Source organism: Phasianus colchicus, chromosome 10 (assembly GCF_987193195.1).
Source record: "Phasianus colchicus chromosome 10, bPhaCol1.hap1.1, whole genome shotgun sequence".
NCBI lineage: Eukaryota > Metazoa > Chordata > Aves > Galliformes > Phasianidae > Phasianus > Phasianus colchicus.
The window spans coordinates 11,105,090-11,128,812 of NC_143445.1; the positions used below are offsets into that span (position 1 = coordinate 11,105,090).

Consider the following 23,723-nt stretch of genomic DNA (forward strand, 5'->3'; position numbering starts at 1 on the left):
CACGGGCGCGGCGCGCGCCCCCCGCGCGGGGCCGCGTGCCAGCGCCCGCCCGCCGTCCGCGAGGGGGCAGGCGCGCGGCGGGCGGCGATTGGCTGCCGGGGCGGCGCGAGGCGCGGCGGGGCGGGGCCGGCCCTGCGTGCTGCCCCCGCGTCCGCTCTCCCGCCGGGCGCCGCGGCGACAGTTACTTAGCGGCCGTCCGCGGGCGCGCGCTGCGGCTCTCTGCCTGCCGGGCTCCACCGCCACCGCGCTCCGCGACGCAGCCGCCTCCGGCTTCGCCATGAGCAAGGAGACGAAGAAGCCGTTTCGCCAGAGCGTGGCCGAGTGGCGGCAGTTCGTCTACAACCCCAACAGCGGCGAGTTCCTGGGGCGCACGGCCAAGAGCTGGGGTGAGCGCGGGGCGCGCGGCCCGGTGACCGTTACGGCCGGTACCGCCGGTGCCGCCATCGCGTCTAAAAATAGCGCGGCGGCGGCGGCGGGGGGGCGGCCGGGAGGGGCAGGTGGGGCCGGGGGCAGCGGCGCGTCCCGAGCTGACTCACCCCCGCCTCCCGCCCAGGACGCAAATGCGGCGAGCGGGGCCGCGGCTCCTCCCCGCGGGAGCCTCGGCGGGGCGCGGGAGCGCGGGGGGCTCTGCGGGCCTGGCGCCGCCTGGGGCGCCGCGGGGCCGCGATGAATGGGAGCGGGGCGCGAGCCGCGGGCCGGAGGCCGCCGAGCGGGAAAGTTTCCGCGCCGCGCTCTGCAGCCAGCGGAAGGACCGCCGTCGCGCGGCTCCGCGCCGAAGCCGTCCCGGCTCGGGGCTGCCGCGCTCCCCGACTCCTTAAAGCGGTTCCTTAAAGCGGCCCGCTCAGGTAGCCGGCCCGGCTGCGGCGCGCTGCCGCAACCTCGCTCCTTCCAGTACAAATATTTGGGTTTTCCCGGCGCGTTTTCTCGTATCGGACGGCCGTACAAACGCTTAACGTGGGGTTGTTGCTCCAGCCCTCGCGGGACGCGTTCACTGAGTTGAGAAAACGCCGCGTCCCCTCCCAGGGCTCGGATGTGGCCGGGCCGCCTCAGAGCTGTGCTTACAGAACCAACAAGGCTCGCAGCGTGGCACCAGCGCCGGGCCAGCGCGGCCGCGGCCTTGACACCGCCTCGATGGATGCTGATGTCGAAATCCGAGGAGGAGCCTGGAGAAGGCCGCGCTCTGCGCCGCCAACGGCTGTCCGTCAGGAGAGGGCCCTGCTCCGACGTGAGCTGCCCTCCATTCAGATGGAAATAAGAGCTCGCGGGCTGCTCTGCCGCCTGCATAGCAAGGGAGAGGAAATTTCCACTCTGCCGGGCCCGGCCGTCCCCGCGCAGGCAGGTTTCCTCAAGTGCGTGGGCTGCGCGAATGGGCGCGCGGTGAGCGGGAGGCTGTGCGTGACTGACGGGCACGGGGGCCGTGGGCATGTCGCTGATCGCTGGAACTCGAAAAGCAGGGATCCTGAAACAGCCTTCTTGTTGGAACCCGAGGGATAAATCAGTTACAGTGTCGCCAGTCCAAGGCCAACAGATAACACTTTGTAGCTAATAGAACTGCTGGGTAATTGAGCTGCTATTTTGTTTCACAGCCGGCTGGCTTGATGAAAGATGTTTTTCTACATCCGGAAAGTGCACGTAGTCTTACATAGCGGTTTAAATAAGTGATTCTTCATTAGCTTTCTTAAGGGGTTTAGTGATTGACGTGTGCTTTGTGGTGCAACTTTCCCTTAGGTGTACGTGAAGAGGTGACTGTTTAACAACACTATTAAATGTCACTGTAATTTTTTGTCAATATTTGTCCTGATGTTTTGCAAGTAATATCTCTTGCTCGTTTAAATTACCTGTCTGCATATATTACGTAAAAATAATTTTGGCTCTGTTAAGATGTGATATATGTTCTGGGGACTTCAGTACTTGATGTCTTGGGCCCCATGGCATCCACAAAGTAGTGTGTTTCTTTTGCTTTGCTTTTAATTGCACAGCACTCGCTGAGTGCATCTGCTAATGGAGAATACACAGGGTTCAGTCTCGCTTCTGCTTTTGCATCAGTGTGTGCTCTGAGGGCTGTCCCTCTGGCTGCTGCTCCCCTGTGGCTGCTGGACTCCCAGGGGGGAGGCGGGGAGGCAGGAGTGGCTCTGGCTGCTTTGCTGCCTGTCTGCTGGGCCGTGGTGTCTCCAGGGACAGCGTGGTAGGAATTCAGCTGGCTCCGATTCTTTCAGGCGTATTTCTTTTATCTCAAGACAGTTTCTTCTCAAAAATATAAAGAAATTGTTAAATAACTATTTGCTGTATGTGCGTGTGTTGCCCTGGTCTAAGGCAGTGCTGGAGGCTGATCAGAATTGTGACCGCAAGTCAGTCAGCAGCTTTATGTGGCTAGAGGAAATATTGGAAATTAATGATGGATGACTTAAGTTTGTGAAGTTCTCAGCTGCAAGGCACACACAGTCCTCGAAAACATCAAGAGAAGGAGGATTGGTGCTGGGGTTCTGCACTGGGTGTAATGAGCAGGGCAAAGAGAGGAGAACTTGGAGCACTGCCACAGGGTCCTTCCTGTAAGGAAAGAGAAGATTGGTATCTGCTCTACATGTAATGACAAGATGCTGTGCCTGCCTGAGGCTGCAGCAAGAATGCTGAGTGAGATCACTGCTAGACCCCAGAAGTACTGAAGCTGTGGTCAGGCCTGTGATGTGATGTCAGGTCTGGCTAAGCGTGAAGCTGGTCCTGTCAGGGTGTTCAAGGTAGAGATGACGTCGTCTTGGACAGTGTATAAATTCTGGCCTACTGGGAAGTCTTGAATGCTTGGCAGTATCCTTCAGTGCAGATATGTGCTTGAAGTTAAGGCACAAAACTAATACAAGTAACAAAAAACCAGAGGATTCAGATTTGCTTTGTTTGGTTTTCACTGTGTTCTTGCTGGGATGCGCAGCACTGAATGTGCTGTCAGAATGTGTGTGGATGTGTTGGTGTAAAGCAGGTGGGCCAGAAGGCCGCCTTAATGTTGGTGGGAGTCACCAGTCACAGAGTTGCCTTCTGCAGTATCTCTAGTAGGAGCTGCTGAAGAACAATCCCAGAGACGAGGAGATCATGCAGCATGTAATGCATACAGCCATAAAGACAACGTTTCATTTTGTTGGTGCAGGTAATGTCACACACTTGCTTTAAGGTCTGTTGTGCATTTATATTAATGCACGTAAATAGCTACCTGCATGTGACATGTAGGCAGATCTGCCAGGCTGGTTTGTGCCACATTGACTAGATGTTTATCGTTTTGTCATGTAATGTTTGGAAAGCCTGTGTTTGTCATGGAGATCATGGCCAGATTTTGGGTATCTTGACCTTTTACTTGAGTCAGACATTTTAATTTGCAGCATGGATAAGTGTTTTGATTGTTGCAATGAACTCCAGGTAATGCTGACACCAATGTGTTGGTTCAGAAAGAGCAGTTTTCCAGTACTGCAGAATATGGATATGATGCTTGTGGTTTTCTGTGTTATTATTAGTGCTCATTGGTGAGAGACTTGAAAGTTTGGTGCAGAGCTGTGTGTGGCAGTCCTGCAAACCATGGAGTGAGCTGAGCAGTGGCTGTGCTTGGGATAGCTGTGGAGGAGAGCTTTCCACTGTGAGTTGGGCAGATCTCGTTTCCTGACAAGAAGTCCAGCGTGATGTGAAGTTATTTTGGCTGAGCTTCTTGACAAGTAATGGCTTGTTCTTTGTGATTAGCTTAGGATAATTAATACTAATAGGCTCACAAAATTCAGCGTGCTTAGTTTGGTGCCCTTGCAAGTTTTGTTTTGTTTTTCCCCTCCCTCCCCATTTTTTTCTTTCTTTTTAATGAGGCAAAGGAGCATAGATAGGGTACTTTATTCTAATGGACAGTGTTCTGCAGTGTGCTTACAAGCTGTCTTAGATTCAAAATCGTTTTTCTGTGTGCATACATGTGCTTTGCTGTACTGAAGAGCTAGTGCTGTTCTCCAGGCTCTGAAACAAATAGGGTCTTCCTCTCCCTACTGCACCTGGTGAGTGAGGCAGGAACAGCAGGAGGCTGTTTCCTTGTGAAGTCCTATAGCTCTGTGAGGTGAGGGGTGTGGACCAGAATGGGTTTAAGTTGACTTTGGAGATCCTGGAAAAGAGATCTGACCAAAGATTTTGGGTTTTTTTTGTTCATTTTGTGATACCCAAAGTGCATGGAGTATTCATCAGATCATTGCTCTGTTTTGGATTCAGTTGATGCAATTGTAAAGCTTATAGATAAAGCAAATTGGTGGTGTCACAAATACAGATGCAATTTCTGTAATGGTTTTTATTGATGAGGATTTGTACTGCTTGATTTATATGTCTTTTCAGCTTCTAAGCAGTCTTAAAAATAGTTTATAATAGATGTCCAGCTTCTTCAGTAGGGAACAGGACTATTCCTGCGTTGTTTCAGGTACTTTGCTGTGTAACTTCAAATCACTGTGTTGTATATTGTGCATCAGTAGTTCCCAAATGTTTCTTGAATAGCTGATTGCTTTCATATTATTGCAGGTTGGTAAGTAACTTTCTCAGCATGTGAAATTGATAAATAAACCAAAATCAGTATCCTGTAATGTTCAGCTGGTTGCTGCAGAAAACTTTTGTTATAGTAACAATAATTTGGGAACCAGCTAGTTACTGTTGTATACATACACTGGATACTTTCAGGAGTAATACAGACACTTGTATCTCCTGTTGTCATGGCCTACTGGTGGCAAAAGGCATGTGGTTTCTGGGCAGGATCCAGAGCTTAGGCTTCCTTCTGTCATCCCGCAGCAGACAGGACTCATCACTGGGCATTGCCATTTTTGCTTTTGAGTTTTCCTTTTCTATGGAAGAAAACTGCACTTGAACCTCTCGTATAATCATGTGTTGGTGGTGGAATGTTGGGTAATGACTTTGATGTGTTATGTATCTTTGGCTTCCCCATATCAGTCTCATTGCTAGAATGTTTGGTTAAAGGTGAATTTGTGTCACTGTGTTATATTTTTAGATTAGAAATGTTTTGAAGATGCTTTTCTGTAGTTGCTTCTCTGTGTAAGCAACTGCTTGACAAGTTGTACGTATCCTGACTCTCACGTGATGATTCTTAAAAGAGACTCACATGCTCTTTTTTAAATTTTCTTGTTAGTTTTGTATATTCAATTAATACAACAATTTCTGTAGAATCTTCCACAACTTTTACTATGTCTTCCATCCAGACAGCAATGTGGTTCGTCTTCTGTCAGGAAATGTCTCCAGGTAAACCTCAGTTTTAGAAGGTCATTTAACTGAAGTTATCGATGTGCACGCTCAGAAGGTCTGAATGTGAATGAAATACGCTGATGTGAGTCCATCCGGGACAAAAACCAAATGATGCAGGAATATAAAAACTTGTCTGAAAACTGTTATGAAAGTTAATGAGCTTTGAAGTTAAGGGTCTTTAAATTAGAGTTGTGCATCATGTCTCAGAGAAGGACAAAGTCCTCAGAAAATCTTGAGATAGGCTGAGTCCCCTTCAACTCTAATGTAATATTTGAGCTTTGACCCCATTACCTTGTCTTTTTAGTAAACAGCTTGTATCCAGAGCCCACCTCTGTGTGTGTGCACAGTGATAAACGGGGTGAGAAAATCAAGAGAAATGTAAAAAAGTTATTGATGACAATAATTCTCTACCCATTTTCCTATAGTGTTCTCACTTAACAATTTGTTGCGGCTCAGCGATGGAGAAGCAGAGTGTTGCAATAGGCAATCTCCTCCTGGAGGCTTTCCTCAGGTTTTGAGGCGCTCTTAAGGGACTGTCAAGTTGGAGTCAGCAATGCCTGTTTCCCAGGCACGTTGCTGGATCCCTCGGGTAGATCCGTACAGTAGGTGGACGTGCTAGGCAGACTTAGGGAAGGGCATGGTGTGCTCATGGTGTGCTCTCAGAGCCATGCGACAGGAAGGATTTTCACCTTGAGAAGTCTGTTGTAGGAGGAAGTGTGTGTGAATAAGCACCGTGTTATGTGGAGTACTCTCCCGTACTGAGCGTGCTGTTGAATCACCCGTTACTCTCTATTCCTTCTTCCACTGGATCAGGAACAACAACAACTTTTCATTCAGATCTTTCGTCTCCCCACCACCCCTTCCTTTCCAGCTGTAAAACCCTTAATTCCCTTGAACAAATGGAACTGGAGTGGTCTGCTTAGTCTTTTTCATTAGCTTCCCATTAGGGCCAGAGTGGTTTCTCATGCTCTTCTTAAAGATGCCAAAATGCCAGATCTTACCCTGTGAGAGCCAGAAAGTACGAAGAGAACTTTCCAGCACTGGGCAATATGTCTGCGTGCCAGGGACACAGTGACTGAGAGCTACCAGTGGGAGCAACAAGGGTCTTGTGGAAAACACACCGAAAAGATCAAGCGCTGTGTTGCATATTTCCTACTTGTATTTTCAAAATAGATGAAGGAATTAGCTGAAGCAAAAATAATAATTCTACCTTTTCTTTACAGGTTTGATCTTATTATTCTATCTGGTATTTTATGGCTTCCTAGCAGCGCTCTTCACATTCACAATGTGGGTTATGCTTCAGACACTGAGCAATGACATTCCAAAATACCGCGACCGGATTTCTAGTCCAGGTAACAGTGTATTTATCTCTTCATAAACTCAGTTCTGGTTTAACAGCCAAGTTCTACTTGTGACGTTGTTTTAAGTAGGAACTGCCTATGAGAAACTGTGTTTATTATTCAGTTACTTGGAAGTTTCAAAGGAAAAACTCAGTGGGAGACACATTATGTATATAGTATAAATTCAGTCAACAGCTCTTTGTGCATAGAGGGTAACTGTTGCTGATTTTTCTCTATGATTTCTTCAGTTGAATTTGTCAGATGTTTTGACTGCAATTTTCCCTTCTCATCTGGTCACTAGTCTTGTGAAGGTGGGATCATCATCTGACCAAATCCCTTTAGAGCAACTGTAAACCAGTTGCATTGGATCACATGGAAAGCCATCTGTGATAAGTATTTGATACTTCAAAGAAAGCAGGAAGGTTTTATTATTATTTTATTATTTATGGGGTAGTCTGCTTGAGAGTAAGGGCTACAATGGGAAGAATTTTGGCTACAGTTTTTAAAGTTTTGGTTTTATATTAGTTGGCTTTCAGCAGACATGGAATGTCTGTAGGTTGCAGTGGTTGTTGACCTATTATGTGGGGATCCATTGATAAGGGAGGGTGTGGCTTTGCAGTGAAGTCAAGTCCATGTGATATGTAGTTGCCACTAGACAGGGGGCCTTGCTACACTGGGCTGGTTCAATGAGATAAATGTGACAGAAAAGCAATTCTGCACACATAAAAATGGATAATGAGAATATTGTGGGTGGTATTTTTTTCTGTGTTTCCGTTGTTTTAGATTTGTTTAAATATATCATGTATTTGTGTGCTGGGGGAGAAAGGAGGGATTGTGCTGTGAAAGATTTAAAAGTTGCTTTTACCTAGTGCCAAAGAGATTAGTGTCTTCCAGATACTGTTTCATATGAATGTATATGTATATGATTTGGATATGTAATTTAAATGATTGGGCCGTGTGAAAATTTGGTAATATCTCTCAAATCTTATAATTTGGTTTAGGGACCAAGTTTATGTACAAATATCATCAGCAAACTAAATTGCTGTGCAATGTTAATACTTTGGTGAAAGTTAAGAGTATGTTTTTAAATGACTTTTTTTCATCTTTCTGAACTCCAAGCACATAAAATCCAGCAACATCTTGCAACTGCATTAGAACTTAAAATGAAACAGTAATCACTGTGTGAGCGAGTAGCAACTGGGCCTGTGTGACAAATCTCTCTGGATTTTGAGCAGGATTTGCTTTGATGTGGTATTCAGGCCAGCTGTAACAGGTGTCTTCTTACCACATGGGATTCTTAAGGACCTGGACAGCTCTTTCAAGCTAAGAATGGGTGGAATTCTTGAAAGAACAACAAAAAAATAAATGACCCATTTAAAAGAAGTAGCGTACTTGGCCATTTATCCTTCTTCCCATCTCCTCTGTGATAGTCAGAGCATTGGTAGCGAATAGAGCTGTGCCTAGTTAGGACTCAGGTCTGACCTAATGACATTTTCTCTCTTGCAGTTTGGGTTATTAATCCTTTTTTGTTTTGAAATGTCACAGAGGATGTTTGTTTAGAGAAGTAGTTATCCCACAGTTAGCTTTTAACTTAGGAATTCCTAAAATGTTTCTGAATTTCATTTTTTAATTAATGATAACTTTCATATATGAATAATTAAAGACAATGAAATTGCTTATCTCTGTTTTAATGTTTTGCCTTAACTGTGTCATTTTTCACTTGCAGTGAAACATGTCATGCTCCTGGCTGTAAAACTCTAATAAATTTTAAAAAAAAAAATCTACACGCACAAAACCTGGATGGCGTAGGTTAAAGGTTTTTCTTGTGTTAAACATATTTGGAAATCTCACTGATTGATTTATTTTATAATTGGTATTTGACTTGTGACGTGCACTGGGATATAATAAAATCAATCAAATCCAGATGATTTTAAAACATTAAAAAAAAAATCTCTTGGAGTTGTTGATGACTGCGATCTGTTACTGTCCTTGATATAATCTTATGTTAAAACTGCTAATTCTGTTCCTCTTTGAAGGCTCCATATCCTGCATCTCCCCTGGTCTGTGCTTCAGTCCTACAAATAGCTGTTTCTGCAGACATTCCATGTAGTCTCTAGGCAGACTGTGACAAACCAAAATTGGAGCAGTCCTTTCCTCTTGGGATATTTTTGAAACTCCCCTGAAGCAATGAGTCTGTTCAAATTACTGTTTCATTCATTGATGACTAGTTTAGTTACTTTGTCATATTCACTTTGAAAAACAGCATCTAAGTCTTTCATTTACAGTATAACTGTATGTGTGTATGTATACATATATATGTATATATATTACTTGTATGTATGTATATTCATTATCAATAAATAAATATACACACACTCACATATATATAAGTAATAACCTCTTCTCCCCTGAAACACCATAAGTGACTCTCCAGCCCTGTTGCTCATTACCTTGTGTTTTCTTGAATTCCAGCTCAGTCTGGTGCTCTGAAGATTACTGATGGTGCAAAGTAATGGGCAGTAAAAAATGTTATTTTTAATGTATGTTCATCAGAAGCATTTAGTTGTGGCTTTCCTGGAAACAATTTAACTGCTGATGATGTAGAATGAAGAATTTTGATTATTATTATTTTTTGGAAAGCCTACCGAAAAGTTAAAGAAATTGTTAAACTCGTGCATAATTTTAGAATCTGAAAGATGTTTGTCTGTGATAAATATATAGTGTGTCTTTTTATTTCCCAGTTTAAAATATTTGTAGTAACTTCTGCTATCAAATGAGAAGCCCAGTCGCTTCTGTAGGTGAATCCTTCATAGACCAGGGCTGCTTAATTGCGCTTCCTGAATGCTTTCCAAGAGCTTCTGATCAACTGTGGTGCATTAAGAATCCTTCATTAAGACAAATTCTCCAGCTTTCTCTTTCTACTGCAGTGTTTTATTCTTAAATCTTTATTTTGTATAAAGAAGGCCTGATTTTATTTTTATTTTTTAACATCGGGTGATAAGATCTTTGCCTTAAGCTTTTATTCACTTGGGAATCTGGTTTTAATTAGTTTTGTCAGATGATAGGAAACTACATGGCATCCTAAGGAGGTGCAATTAGTCACTGCTGCAATTGTACTACTTCTGTTGTGCCAAATTTGACATTGATCTAACCATTTTAGTATTCTAATGTAAAAGAAAACAAACAAAAAACACAACGCTAATCTGGGTAGAATTGCACTCTTAGATCTCAGCTGTAACTGAAGAGATTATTACCCCTGTACCTCATTTTACCCATATCCTGGGAAGGACAGTTTGGCTCTATCAAGAGGCCAAACTCCATCTCATTGTCTGCTTCTTTCACTCTTCAGTGCAAAGCCTGATTTGAGCATGCTGCAGCCATTCTCCTGCTAGCCTTGGCCCTGGTTTGCAGATGGTTTCCAGCACTGGCACCAGGAGCCAGCCAAGGGCAGCAGATGGAAGGCGGCAGCGCTGCTGTAACGCGGCTGGGAGCAGCCCTGGCTGCTGCAGGGCCAGTGCAGGAGGCTGTCAGACAGTTCACCATGGTTAGCACACCTGTGCCCATGTCCAGTGACACGTGTGCAGTGGCTTACCATGTTCTCTGGTATTATCTGTGATAGACTACGTCTGATGGAGAGGAAATAGAGGAAAGACTAACTGGGTGTGTTTTGTTTGGGAAAAAACGTAAGCCATCTTTATGCATTATAAAGTTGTTTTTTTTTAAAAAAAAAAACAAGCTTTGTTTCTTGTGGGTGTCTACGAGATTAATTGCTTCATTCTACATTACCCTGGAAGTGATGCCTCCTATTTATTATTTCCATGGAAACTGCTACAGATACAAAGAGCACAATAACGCTCACTAGTTGATAGAACAAATTCTCAGCTACAAAGCACTATTTTTCAACGTAGCCAATACCAGTAGCTGTGCATTTTTGCCAGTGATGACCAATAACCTGCACGTTGTGCTCATAAATTTGTACCAGTAGAGATGGTCCTCTGTTGCCACTGCTGAAACAAACCACGCACTGCCTCACTGTGCTCACATCCACTGTTGGGTCTCCATGAATGTGCAGCAAATGTCAGTGAATGTCAGTGGGTGCTATTTCTTCCACATGGAGAAATACATACGCACTTCCATGCCATTCTGTTGGGCTGCCCCTCTGCTGCCATCTGTTACGTGACTACAAGATGTAATGGAATATTGGTTGGAAGGTTCAGCTTCTGCTGCTGAACTGCCAACGTCCAATTCTGACACTGTGGGCCAACGTAATAAAATAGGAGACATAACTTACAGAGCAGTCCTCAAATCTTGTCTAAAGCTTTGATGCTTAATTTTAACTGGATGGTTTCTGAGTGTGGCTGTGGCTGTTTTTATTTTTTTTTCTAAATCAAGTTTAACTTGAAGGATATTGAAAACGTGAAGTGAATCGGTAAAATTAAATGGAAGTTATTGAAGTTTCTGATTTTGCTATTTCTAATCAGTTGGGTTTGGTTTGTAAATTGTAGTCACATTGGATTGAATTCAAGTCCTAATTCACATAGAGTAGTGTTGATTTTTGATACCTGATTTGAAACACAAACTGCTTTCCAGTTATGTGGAATACAGGGGTGACATCAGTGTTGCTTTACACATGGGTATTTTTCAGCTTATGGATGTGAAATTTGAGTAGGTTAGAGGGATGAGAAGTTGTTTAGTTCTTTACTTGTTCTTTTTCTTTTTAAGGGCTTATGATTTCACCAAAGCCAGACACTGCATTGGAATTTTACTTCAACAAGAGTGACGCCCAGTCTTATGCAGAATATGTTTCTACACTTAGAAAATTTCTTGAAAGTAAGTAAGTTACTCCAAGCAGTTTAGGAATCTTAATGTTTGGTACATTAATTTAATTTTTCATTTGCAGTTAGTAATTACTAATGAAAACTGATGAAAGTTCAGGCTTACTCTAGACAAATATATTTTTAAGGTATGTAATTTGCAGAAAAATGTACAGCTAACAAAAAATTACAAAAAAAAAAAAAAAAAGTGTTTGACAGGTAAACTGTGCCCCTCAAAAGTTGTAAGTTAGAATGGAGGAGGTTCTGTAGAATCACACCTTTTTGCATGCAATGCTTTCTTAGATACACAAGCCTATCCCAAGCCTGTCTGGGTTGGTAGTGGTGGTACTATCTGAAAGCCTTGAGTAGGTGTTTCTTTCAGAGCCCTAGGGAGGGGTTCCTAGGAAGAGTGCTCTATTTGATACTGACCTGCCTCCTGCAGTTCAGTGAGTTGGGAGCTTTCAGGCTGAGAATGAACATTTATTACCCTGCTTCTGTTTTATCTTATGCTTAGCTATCTTCAGGAAAAAAATTAAAATGTGTTAAGGGATGAATAGATGAGCACTTGTGATAATATGATCCACATGTTTGTGAAACTCGAGCAAGAATCACTTGCGTAGAATCACAGAATGGTTTGGGTTGGAGGGGACCTTTAAGATCGTGTATTTCCAACTCCCTGCTATAGACAGGGATACCTCCCACTAGACCAGGTTGCTCAAAGCCCCATCCATCCTGGCCTTGAATGCTTCTGGGGAGGGAGCATCCACAGCTTCACTGGGCAATTTTTCCCATGTCTCACCACTCTCACAGCAAAGAATTTCTTCCTAATGTCTAGTCTAAATCTACCCTCTTCCAGTTTAAATCTATTTCCCTTTGTCCTGTTGCTACCTGCCCTTATAAAAAGGCCCTCCCCAGCTTTTCTTCAGGCCCCCTTCAGGTCTGCTATAAGGCTGCTATAAGGTCCCCTCAGAGCCTTTTCTTCTACAGACTGAAGAGCCCCAGCTCTCTCTCTGTCGTTGTAGGGGAGGTGTTCCAGCCCTCTGATCATCTTTGTGGCCTTCCTCTGGACCTGCTCCAACAGTGCCATGTCCTTGTGTTGGGCGCCCCAGAACTGGACATTACTATAACATCAGTTATACTACCTGATGGCAATGTAGAGACGACTTAATATTAGCTATTAAAATACCTGAAGCTTTCCTGTGTGTTTATTTAGAAAAGAATTAACATTCCTATTAAAATACCAATGGAAAAATTGTTAGTTTCCAGGTGAAAACATATTTATATTTTGAAAACATATTTATATTTGAATACATATTTTAGAATTATGTACAGAATTTAGTAATTATTGATATGATCCTAAAACCAGGACATTGTTTCTTTTGAAATACTTTGTATTCTTTCATTTGACCAGAATGCCGCTTTTTTATAAGCTTTCAGAAGGTAAGCCTTGAAGATGAAAATAGGAGACACAGCACTTTGAAATAACTCTCTAAGAAAGCTCCTAGGGAAGTAATAACTGTAAATCAGCTTTTTATATATAATTATTGTCATTTTTGTCTACTTCTGTGCTTTATACCATTGGTTTAAAAACTATTTTTATGTTTTGTAGCATATGATGATTCAAAGCAATCCCAAAACATAAACTGTACACCTGGAAAGGTTTTTGATCAGAATGATGTTGCTGTTAAAAAAGCATGTCGATTTAACCTCTCTGAGCTTGGGCAGTGCTCTGGGAAGGAAGATAAGACCTTTGGCTATTCTAAGGGAACTCCCTGCGTGCTTGTGAAAATGAATAGAGTAAGTGACTACTCCTTTTGAATTTCATTTTTAGTGCAGGGTATGAAATATCACTGTTGAAAAGGACTGAAATACAAATTCAGTTTACTTCTAATTGTGTTTTACTTCATGCCTGTGTTCTAGAAATGCAATTAGAATGTCATGGATTCCATAACTCCTAACTTTGCAGTGTGATGAAAATTGGACTGAATAACTATTTGACTTTCCAGTGATGATATGTTTCTTGAACAGTTAGTTGTTTTGAGCCACTGATTTTATGTGCTTAATGTAAAATAAGAAAGTAGCTCTGGGTGTGGCTGCTATTTGAGCTTTAACTTAACAATACTTTACATCCTCATTCTAAGCTAAAATTGTCCTTCTTAAACGTAATAATAGACAGATGTGCTCCCTGTATCAACTGTCCTATGAAATGGGAAAAAGTTTGAATTTGATATGTAGAGCTGGTGAGAGAAAGAAGGTCTGTGAATACTTTAACTTTCTCTTTCAGATAATTGGACTAAAGCCCGAAGGGGAACCGTATATACAGTGTACATCTAAGGTCAGTTCTGAACGTAAGAGATAAATATGAAGTTAATTTTCCTTGCGATTGAGATGAAAAGTCAATGTAAATACTGCTGGAACATTTATTTCACTGTCTTCTGTTAGCCCTTCTTCTCTTTTTCTTGTTTTCATCTTACTGTTTGTCTAGTTCAATTTTATTGTCTTTAATTTCTTCAGTATAGTTATTAAAAATACTGTCTTTTTTGTTCTTCTGTTTTAAGGTGTATTTGAGCTACCTGATTTCCTACAGAGTTGAGGAAATGCATAGGTGTAACTTGTCATATTTGTTTTTATTTATTTAGTGTGAGTTGTGTTTTGTTTTCCCATTTCATAACCTATATTTTTATTTTTTTCTCCATGCTGCAAGTGCACCTTAGACAATTTTATAAATGATGGGTAAGACAAAGTGTGGAAACTAACATTGTTACCGTTCAAATAAAAGTTGTCTTCAAATGAAATATAAGCAACTTACAATAACAGCTAATCTATAAATATTTGTTGTGTACAAAATGCTTACTCAGAATGTTTTAAGGCAATTATAATAATTACTTTTGACTTGTGCGTATTTCTCCTAGACTGCTTGGGGAGCAGTGAAAGCCTTGGTAAGTTAGTAGCTTCAGCAAGGGGCAGAGTCATGGCTCTTTGAATAGGCTGGGGAATTTCAGCAATTGATGGGACAAATACCACAGGTGTTCCTGCCTTCATTTGAGGAATCTGTTGTGAGCATAGGTTGTAATACTTCTCTTCTGTCAAGCCTGTGGAAGTTTTGATCTTTCTATGACAGACTATTGCAAACAAAGTTGATTCCTTGTGTCCATTCTTAGAAAATGTTCGGCTGGAGGCATTTCTCTAGAATAATGCAGCTGGGTTCTTCGGATGTTTACTATTCATCTTTCCTCTTTCTTCTTTCCCTTCTCCAATTTATCATTTCTTATATAATACCATATCCCAAATCGGACATAAGTTTTCCTCTAGCTGAGGCAATTAATGGCAGAATTTTTCCCTCTCATCACATCAGAAGTAGTTAAAGTCTCCCGAGGTGAATTTGCCATTTCTAATACTATTACATTGAGTCCTTGTTTTGTTTTGCTACTTTGATCTTTCTTTTTAGTTTTTCTGTTGCTCACCCCTTCTCCCATCCCATTTGTTGTGTTCGTTATATTGGGATCAAGCTTCAACTTCTTACAGCTTGCTGTCATTAGTGAAGGAACTTTCTCTTATATCTGCCAAGTTCTTATTGAAATACTGAGCACAGGTCAGTCGTCTTCATCTCCACCTGAAATGTTTAGTGATGTGCTAAGAACACTGCACATCTATAAGCTATATGTAAAACACTGAGGATTCTATTGTATATTAATGGTATTTCTTCAGCTTTCTTATGAATGTTCTATGAGATGATGTTAAAAGCTATAATAAGCATATGTTATGATGAATGTATAGTGAGGTGCCCCTGCCACTGTATTTGAATCTTCCCTAAATACTGGCTCATAGCAGGAATGGTGTGTAGAGGTCATTTGTCCTCTGTTGTGTTTCTTATTCAGGGTGTTTACTGAGTCTTTAAATAGCTGATGTGTTCTTTTGCAGTGTTTTTTGTTTGTTTGTTTGGTTGGTTGGTTTTTGTTTTTCTGTTGCTGTCAGCAAATGTGGATTAAAAAAATTGGGATGTACAACAGAAATTAAGCCAAATTAAGCCTCTTACTGGATATTAACTTCATAGCACATGGGAGTGTATTTGTGCAGTTCATAGCACAAATGCAACTTGCTGGTTATTATAAGTTTTACATCAGAAATCTTTAAGATCTGAGTGACAGGAATATCCATTCTTGTCCATTTTTGCTTAAAAGATGATTTTATTGAGCAGAGCAGAAATCCTAGTGTCATGTTCTCTTCATTGTAGGGAAGACCTTTAACTTATTTTTAGCCTGTGGTTCTGTTGTTGATCAATTTAAAAAAATATATTATTCTCTATAGTTTGAATTTTACACATATTAGGGAGCAATCTGGAGAAGTGTCTGCCTTATTTTACACAATCTGACTTTTAAATAATATAATAAAAGTAGCCCTTAGTTGTAAGGGCAAGTCTTTTACATACAAAAGAGAGTTAATAGCTTCTGCCCACAGCTTCTGTCAGCCTTTGCCATATGAAACATCATTAAAATTTTTCATGTGGAAATTAATATTAAAAATTCATGTTCTTCCAACTTTTCTTCTGTGAAGCGACTCTCATTTCTTCTTCTTGTGCTTTCCCCTTGGGATTTTTTTGAATAGAAAAAAATAGGTAGATTTATGATATCAAAATCATGCTTCATAGGTGGGGTCTCCCCACACCTCCGAGCTGCCATCACTGTGATTCGTGTAGCTGAGGGAAGTTAATGTTTGCAGTGTAAGGCACTAATTCCAGCTGGTTCTTGCTCCTGCATCCAGGAGGAACTGATTTGTTGTAGACCTAAGTGTCTCCACAGAGATAAGCAAGCTAAAAAAGGGTTGTACTTTCAAGAAGTTCGAAGGTCAGCATTTTAGATCTTTAGTCTGCGGCTGGAGGTGTGCAAATTCAAGTGTGCTGGAACACTTGCAGCAACATTCTTTCATGTTGGAACTATGTACACTGAACAAAAATCTGTGGATTTGCACATTTTTTTAAATGACAGAGAAGAAAAATACAATTAATTCTTAATTACTTGCATTTCTGCTGTTTAGAGATCATCCTCGCTTTGTATTAGGCATCTTTTTTTAATTTTCAAGAATGAAGAATATTGTGTGAGTGAGATTACCTTCCTTGCAATGGTCATCATAGCATCTGATTTAGCCTTTTTTTGTAAAAGAACTCTTATTTTAAAGGCTCTACTAATGGATATTGCTCTTATTGCAGTACATTTACTTTAAACTGCACAGTAAGTCTAAATGGATAGGTACAATATCCTTTCTTCTTATGGTAACAAAGAAGTCTTTCACAAGTTCTTTCTTTGGGTCTCGGTACGTTATTTTAATGTCTCTGAGACACAGTCCTGATAAAACCTTTGTGAGTGAGGCAGAAGCCTACCTTTATCTGTCTGTCTAAGTGGTCTGATTTTAAAATTTGTTGGCTGACTGCCTATAAATCTTTGTGTCTGTGGTAAGCAAAAAAGAAAAGTGATGCTCATGGATTGGCTCTTGAAACTTTTTGGCAGATGCAGCTAGCTTAGCTTTTTAAAAATATATATCTAAGGATTAATTATCCTAATTATTAGATTTAATTATTATTAATTTAAAAAACGCAACGCACAGCATTTGCATGAGAAAGGCAGCTGCATGTTCAAGAAACTTTCTGCTGTTTTCTTATCGATGACTGGCTGTGTGTTCATGAGTGCCTGCACGCAATTGTGTTCAGCTGCTCGAGAAAGCTCTGCTCCTGTTTATCTTATGTTATTCTGTATTCTGGTTTTGTAACTATGATTTCAGAAATGTATTTCAATAATGAGTATTTTCAGCTGCATGAGCTGCGATTAAAATAGAGATTGATGGTGATATGCAACAGAACTCTACTTAGCAATTAAATTTGCTAACTCAAGGTCCAAAATATCTAATAAGTGTGTACTGAGGATTTGCAATGATTTAGACTTCAAAGGAATAATAATCTGACTACATCCTAAACTAATATGGTATTTTCTTTGGAGTAGAAGGAGATTTTCTTGGGCTGTGGATTATTATCTGTTGTTTCTTGATCCTTATTTGTGTTCTTCTTCACTGAAGTCTATTACTGCAGTTGTATTCTGAAATTTGTAGTCTAGCTTTTAAAAATTGCAGCTACTGGTATGGTAATAGCAGAAAAAATGAAAGTTACTAATGCACCTCAAACTTGTGTGTTACACTGAACAAGCAATAATATTCTGTTGATGTATTTACCATTTTGGGGCATTGCTCTCTATTATAGCTCTCTGTTATATAATGAGCTGTTACAGAAAGTTACTGTAGGTTTGGGCATTTCCTAGCCACTTGAACTTGCAGTAATTTGGTATCCTTCCCTGATACACAGTCCTAAACTATGGAGATGCATTTGTCATTACTCTGACAGTGTGTGTCTGGGACAACATGCTCATACATGTAAGATCTACAAAATGTTGTGTATCTTACAGATCGGGTTACTTGTCATGCAGCAGCTCTGTAGGTAGTGTCTTGCTACTAGATTTGGAGCTGTAGGGAAAATTCTAGTGATAATGGGTACATATGTGTACTGTTCATTCTGGTGCAAACTCTAGAAACAAGATAGTTTTAAAGTTTGGTTTCCTTTTAGGTAGCTTGTATTTCAAGGCCAGCTGAACGGTCAGGTGCCATTGTGGAGGGTTGGGACTGTATTGTTTCAAATTTGAAATCTGAAATTCTATTTAAAGTCAAGCTTTCATCTTGTCTTATATATGGCTTGCTTGTGGGTACATGGGATTTTAGCTTGTATATATGAGTTCTTTTTCTTATATTCATTTCAATTTGACTTCCTTTGACTGGTAAGGAGAACTGTAATTCAGAATGTCTTGATGTGATTACTAATTTAAATATTGCTAATAGTAAGCTTCTCTGTAGCAGATGCGTGCAGCATGTAGCTGTTTGCCAAAAGTTGGAAGTTAGTCTATTACTCTTTGGAGTGTTTTTTTTTTTTTTTTTCCTTTAGAGGAGTCTTGCACTTTGTCATTGGATTATAATTCTAATTTTGTATTAATGTTTATTCAAGCAGAGAGTAACTTTTAATTTTGTTGTTATCTCCAATCATAGGAACCAGGTGCAGTTGAGATAAATTATTTTCCTTCAGGAGGCTTGATTGACTTGATGTACTTTCCATACTATGGGAAAACCTTGCATGTAAGTATGTCTTAATGATGGTCATCTTACTAAACATTTTGACAGTGAAGTCTGAAAATGTTAGTGAGGTGTACTCATAAAGAATAGTGCTTAATGAGATTAGAGAGATCCTTTAACAGATGTAAAGAAATAAAGCAGGCACTGTCCTAATGTAGGCTGCATAGTAGCACTGTTAAGGACATCTGCTGTTTCTTGGTCACTAATGTGTTCTGGAGGAAAAGGCAAAAAACCTTAACTGGTTCTTTTGATTGCCATGCAGTTTCTGATATTCCACCCATAGGGTTTCTGTACAGAATATCAAATTTATCAGCATGGTATTATTGCTTACACATCTGTATGGCTCTGCACTCAGGTTTTCTGTTCACTCTGCTTAGTGAAGAAGCACATCAAGGTAGTGGATTATATTTTGTTTTACTATTATTTTTAATTTTTTCTTTGCTTGCTCCCTTATCCACATTTTATTCTGACTTAAATTTTATTGTATTGAACACTTAGGTTTTCAAAACAAAACAACTACTTTGTTGATACAGAATACATATGGTTAAAACTATAGTTTCTCTTCAAACTTAAATATGGCTAATATTTTCTTTTCTTGAAATAGCTTGAGACAACTATGTACAGAAAATCTGTACTTTTTATCAAATACAAAATTATATTGCCTCTTGTTGGACAAGTTATTTAATTGTGGTTGGAAAACTTCTTTGCTGTTCACCACTGAAGGTGAAGTAGTCTTCTAATGTGAATATTTTTAGGCCTGTAGCATGCTACAATAGTTGTTTATTTCCCTGAAGTGATTTTGGTACTAAATTATTCATTTGTCAGCTGTTTTTTCTAGTGTACTCTACACTTGCAGCAAGTTGATGTAACTTTTTTAAAAATCTTTACTTAACTTTTCCTAATGAGGAAGCAGTTTTTCTTCAACAATTTGCATGTAGTTCTAGGTCTTCACTTTCACAGCCAGAGTTCTTGAATTGATAAAGCATACGTTTTCTTAGATAGACAAGATTTGGAAAAGGCTGTCAACTTCTGCTTCTGATAGGCAGACTCAGTATGTACTTTAACCCATCCTGGAATTAAAGAATAGTGAAAGAGCATTGGTTCTCTAAGAAATGCAAATTACAGCATTGGTAGATCTTGATATATCAGAAAATAGTTTCTGCCAAAGATGGGATGAAGATCTTTCCTGATAAAATGCTTGTCTTATTGCTATACTGATGGTAAGGTGAGATTATGAAAAGAAAGCAGTTAAGTCAGGCAAAACTCAATGCTAATCCTTCTTTAGGTGATTAAGAAAAATCTTTTATTAATTAACTGATATTCTCTTTTGGAGTATGGTTCAATGTCATTTCATGTCCATTCTGTCATGTGGGAGGAGATAAGTTTTGCTTGAGGGTTTGTTGCTTATGTAAGACACATTTCTCATAACATTAGTATGTTGGAGAAAAGAAAGCAGCAAGAATAGTTTTGAGGTTGAGTATTTAAACAGGTCTCAAGAGTGAATTGAATTCTTGGCTATACATCAAAAATTATACAGCATATCTGTGTGGAATTTTTGAATTACTTTATTCTGTAAAAGAGTTAAGAGTGCATGACTGTTGTTGTGCTGGGGTAGGAGTTGTAAAAGTACTAGCATGCTGCTCTGCATGATAAACACAACTGCCTGACCTAGAGAATGGACCTTTTTTCAGATAACCTGTAGTGTTCAGTGAGGATGCTGATTCTCACCCCTCTTCCCAGGCATTTTATATTGAGTACTGTCATTAACTCAAATTAAGCAGAATATATTGATTAAAAAGTAATATGAAGAATGTGTACATGACTGTCTATCTAACTGGGAAAAAATAGTCTTATCTCAGTCAGATTGGGCTTTGAAAGGTTGGGTTCATAATTATCTTTTTTTCCTAAGTGTTCTGATAGACTAAATGTTAATTGTTCATGCTAATCATTATATTCAGATCACTTACTCCAGTATCTCAAATATTTTCCCCATCTTTCTGTTTACTAGGCTCACTATTTACAGCCTCTAGTGGCTGTTCAACTAGCGATTAACTCCAACAGTACCAATGAAGAAATAGCAATTGAGTGTAAGATCCTGGGCTCACCTAATTTAAAAAATGAAGATGATCGTGACAAGTTTCTGGGACGAATTGCCTTCAAAGTTGAGATGACTGAATAGCAGGAGAAAAAAGTTCTCCACAAGTAAACGTTGTGTTGTCTGTTTCGTATCAGCTGGACATGCCATTCTAGGATATGAAACCACCTTGGAGAATGTTAAGGTGGCTTATGGCATTCAGGGTAGCATAATAATATGCTTCCAAATCATATGTTTGAATTCCCTTAAAATAAATGCCTATCATGCTTCTGCCTGCCCCATTGGAACAGTGTACAGACCATAGTTATGTCATAGGGACCTGTAAATAGCTGTTTTCAAACACTTAATAATGGTGACCTTTGTCCTGTTCTAAAATGTGGTTTTATCCCCCAAGTGAGTGTCTCAAGCTTAATGTGCTGTGCTATGTAAATATTGTATTGATTTAACACTGGTTTAACTGTCATATCTCAATGCTGACACAGTTATAGGGATAATTAATAAATGGTACCTGATTGACATAGTGATTCTTTTGAAAGAGTAAACACCTCCACATAAGTAGTGTGTATGGGAGTGGGTGGGTGGATGGATGCCTGTGTGGAGATGCCTTAAATTGTAGATTGGTTGGTGTGGGAAAAGTAAAATGGATTTTAAGAATTGGTATGGATTTCAGAAAGTAAGTGCTCACCTAGTACTTCTTGTGCTTGTCACTGTGCAAGTATTGTGTACTTGTAATACTTGGTAGAGAGTTTGGTATTCTAGCTGAGGAATTAAATCTTTCTTTGTGTTGTTAATTGCTTGCAATACGTGGAGCACAAATAAAATCTATACCGTATTTCAAAACTTTTTAGTTCAGAAATATCACTATAAAACAATTAAAATCTGTTTAGAATCCTGGTAACAGTTGTACAACAGGGCTGCTTGAAGGAAACAGCCTCACTATTGTGGAAATAGACTTTCGTATTTCCAATTAAACAAAAGGAATAAACTCTGAAGAACCTCTGTTGGGGGGTTGTCTTGATTAAACATTCCTGTTTAATTTATATGGTTTCATTGCATCATTTTAACATACTTCATGTTCTCTTCTGCTCTTTAATCTTGGATTTTCTGTGTATTTCCTCATCCACCTTTAAAAAAAAAAAAAAAAGATATCACAGCTGTGTTATACAAATTGTCTATTCACTGGGAGTATGGATTACTGGCCATTTCACATACAGCTCTTTTAGTAGTCCACTTGCTAAGATAGCTACAAATAGTCTGGCTTATTCGTGACTGCTGCTCACATCAGGCCAAGCACTGTACTGGGTTATAACTGGGTTATAACTCGTGCAGTTTTGCTGACATGGGATTTACAAAGCTCTTCCCCAGGTTTTTGTTTGGTTTATTTTTTGAGCATATGATCCACATTCTCATATAGTAGAAACTACAGCAAAACTATTTGTATACACACCTCTATGTTCTGTTAGTAATATTGTGGCCTAAATTTGTTACCTAACACGCTTTTATGCCTAATTCTTATATTGTTTTTATTTAAAAAACAAAGAATGATTACTAAAATTCAAGATCCAGTCTTCATAACTTGCTTCAAAATGTTTGGCCAGTGTAAACTACATTAGTGCAAACTTTAAACAATTGTGCAAGCTTACACTGGTGCAAGTTTGGGGGAAGCTACTCTCAGTGGGACTTTTAATGGTATGTTGAACCTCATTACAAATAGACTTATAGTGACTAATGTCATGTAGCATGCTTTTTTGTTGTTGTCTGCAAAAGAAAAATTGCTCTTCACAATATGCCATGGGTACTTCTGTAATGATAGCATGCATTAATATTGAATAAGAATGTTCTTTTAAAATATTCCATTACTAATGTTTTAAATCATGTTCTAGAGGTGGGATACCTGGGTTCTTGAAGATATCACTAATTGGTTCTCTGTATATTAATGCTGCCTGGAAGTATTTTAATATTCTGCCTAACAGAACTTAGTGTTGAGGTTGCATTTGAAAATGAAGAATACTAGCATCATGTATAAAAACAACAACAACAACAACAATAATAAAATCACATTTGTGTTCACTTAGGAATGATAAGAATTTCTAGAGAAATGCTCAGTTTTCAAATGACTTGATACTTGCAACAGTTTCTCTTTCTACTTCTTTATATAGACAAAGCATGAAATGGCAATTCTTCACCAGCACTTTTCAGACAGGTAGAATTCAATAAACTCCTGTTCTCCCCAGATCTTGTAGAAGTGTATTTTTTACTTATTCACATAGGCATCATCAGTTGTGGGTGGGATGGGACTTTGAAAAGGTTCAGTTACCAAAAATACCGTATAAAATATACGTAGGTAATGAGTCAAATGTTAAACTACTTAAGTAATTGAACCTTTTTTTTTTTTTTTTCTTTCTTTCTTCGTAATTTGAATAAGTAAATGGTCTAGTTTATAAACAGATATATTAATTGTTAGGGCACAATGGAATTACTTGTTTTCTTCATGTACCTTTTTAAGTAAACTCTCTGTGGACTTAAAGATTTAAATTTACTAATTTCTTAGTTAGAAACCTGGGATGATTGACTTGTATACTAATAAATACTTATTTGTCTTATTAGGTAACTTTAGTGCCTTCAAGCCTGGAGTAAGGACTTCTAAATATGAAACTGCCAGTTGTTGCAGGTGCTGTTTCAAACTACCCTGAAAGTCCACCAATATCCAGTTCAGTTGATCTACACTTTTCTTTTTGCCATGCCGCTGTCCCACTCCCCAGCCAGCCTTGCATATGAATACACAGCAATAAAAGGAAGATGATGACAAGGCAGTATTAGCTGAAGGTTTTATTTACACTGATCCTGCAGTAGATAAAGTGCACAAGTGCTTGCTCGCTCTCACGGATGTTGGGCTGCAAACCAAAAATGCAACTTTTGAAGTTGCTTGGCTATGAATATTAACGTTGCTGTAGGCACAGATTGTATCATGGAGGCTTGATTTTACAGTAGTCTTAGTTTCCCTTCAGGTAAATTACATACAGAAGCTGTCATACTCTTGTTAGAAGTAGCATTTAA

At 39.7% G+C, this 23,723-nt stretch overlaps 1 protein-coding gene across 3 annotated transcripts; it reads left to right on the plus strand.

Annotated features, from left to right (window-relative positions):
• The first annotated feature begins 127 nt into the window (after positions 1-127).
• ATP1B3 (ATPase Na+/K+ transporting subunit beta 3) lies at positions 128-23,502 on the plus strand. 3 transcript variants are annotated; one of them, XM_031596309.2, is made up of 8 exons: positions 128-386; positions 6,477-6,605; positions 11,316-11,423; positions 13,017-13,204; positions 13,692-13,742; positions 18,488-18,574; positions 22,826-22,869; positions 23,274-23,502. In XM_031596309.2, exons 1-8 carry the CDS (start codon positions 278-280, stop codon positions 23,275-23,277), a joined length of 720 nt encoding a protein of 239 aa, XP_031452169.1. In that variant the 5' UTR covers positions 128-277; the 3' UTR covers positions 23,278-23,502. The 3 variants fall into 3 exon arrangements, with proteins under 3 accessions (XP_031452169.1, XP_031452170.1, XP_031452165.1); XM_031596310.2 differs by lacking the exon at positions 22,826-22,869 and having other exon boundaries at positions 129-386; positions 23,274-23,500; XM_031596305.2 differs by lacking the exons at positions 22,826-22,869; positions 23,274-23,502 and adding an exon at positions 20,580-21,706 and having other exon boundaries at positions 131-386.
• Positions 23,503-23,723: the final 221 nt, after the last annotated feature.

Bases quoted from the DNA above. Each gene is read 5' to 3' on its own strand.
- ATP1B3 (XM_031596305.2), top strand. From the start codon at position 278: ATGAGCAAGGAGACGAAGAAGCCGTTTCGCCAGAGCGTGGCCGAGTGG. The intron at 6,606-11,315 runs GTAACAGTGTAT...TTTCTTTTTAAG, and splicing joins CGACCGGATTTCTAGTCCAG to GGCTTATGATTTCACCAAAG. The intron at 11,424-13,016 runs GTAAGTAAGTTA...TATGTTTTGTAG, and splicing joins ACTTAGAAAATTTCTTGAAA to CATATGATGATTCAAAGCAA.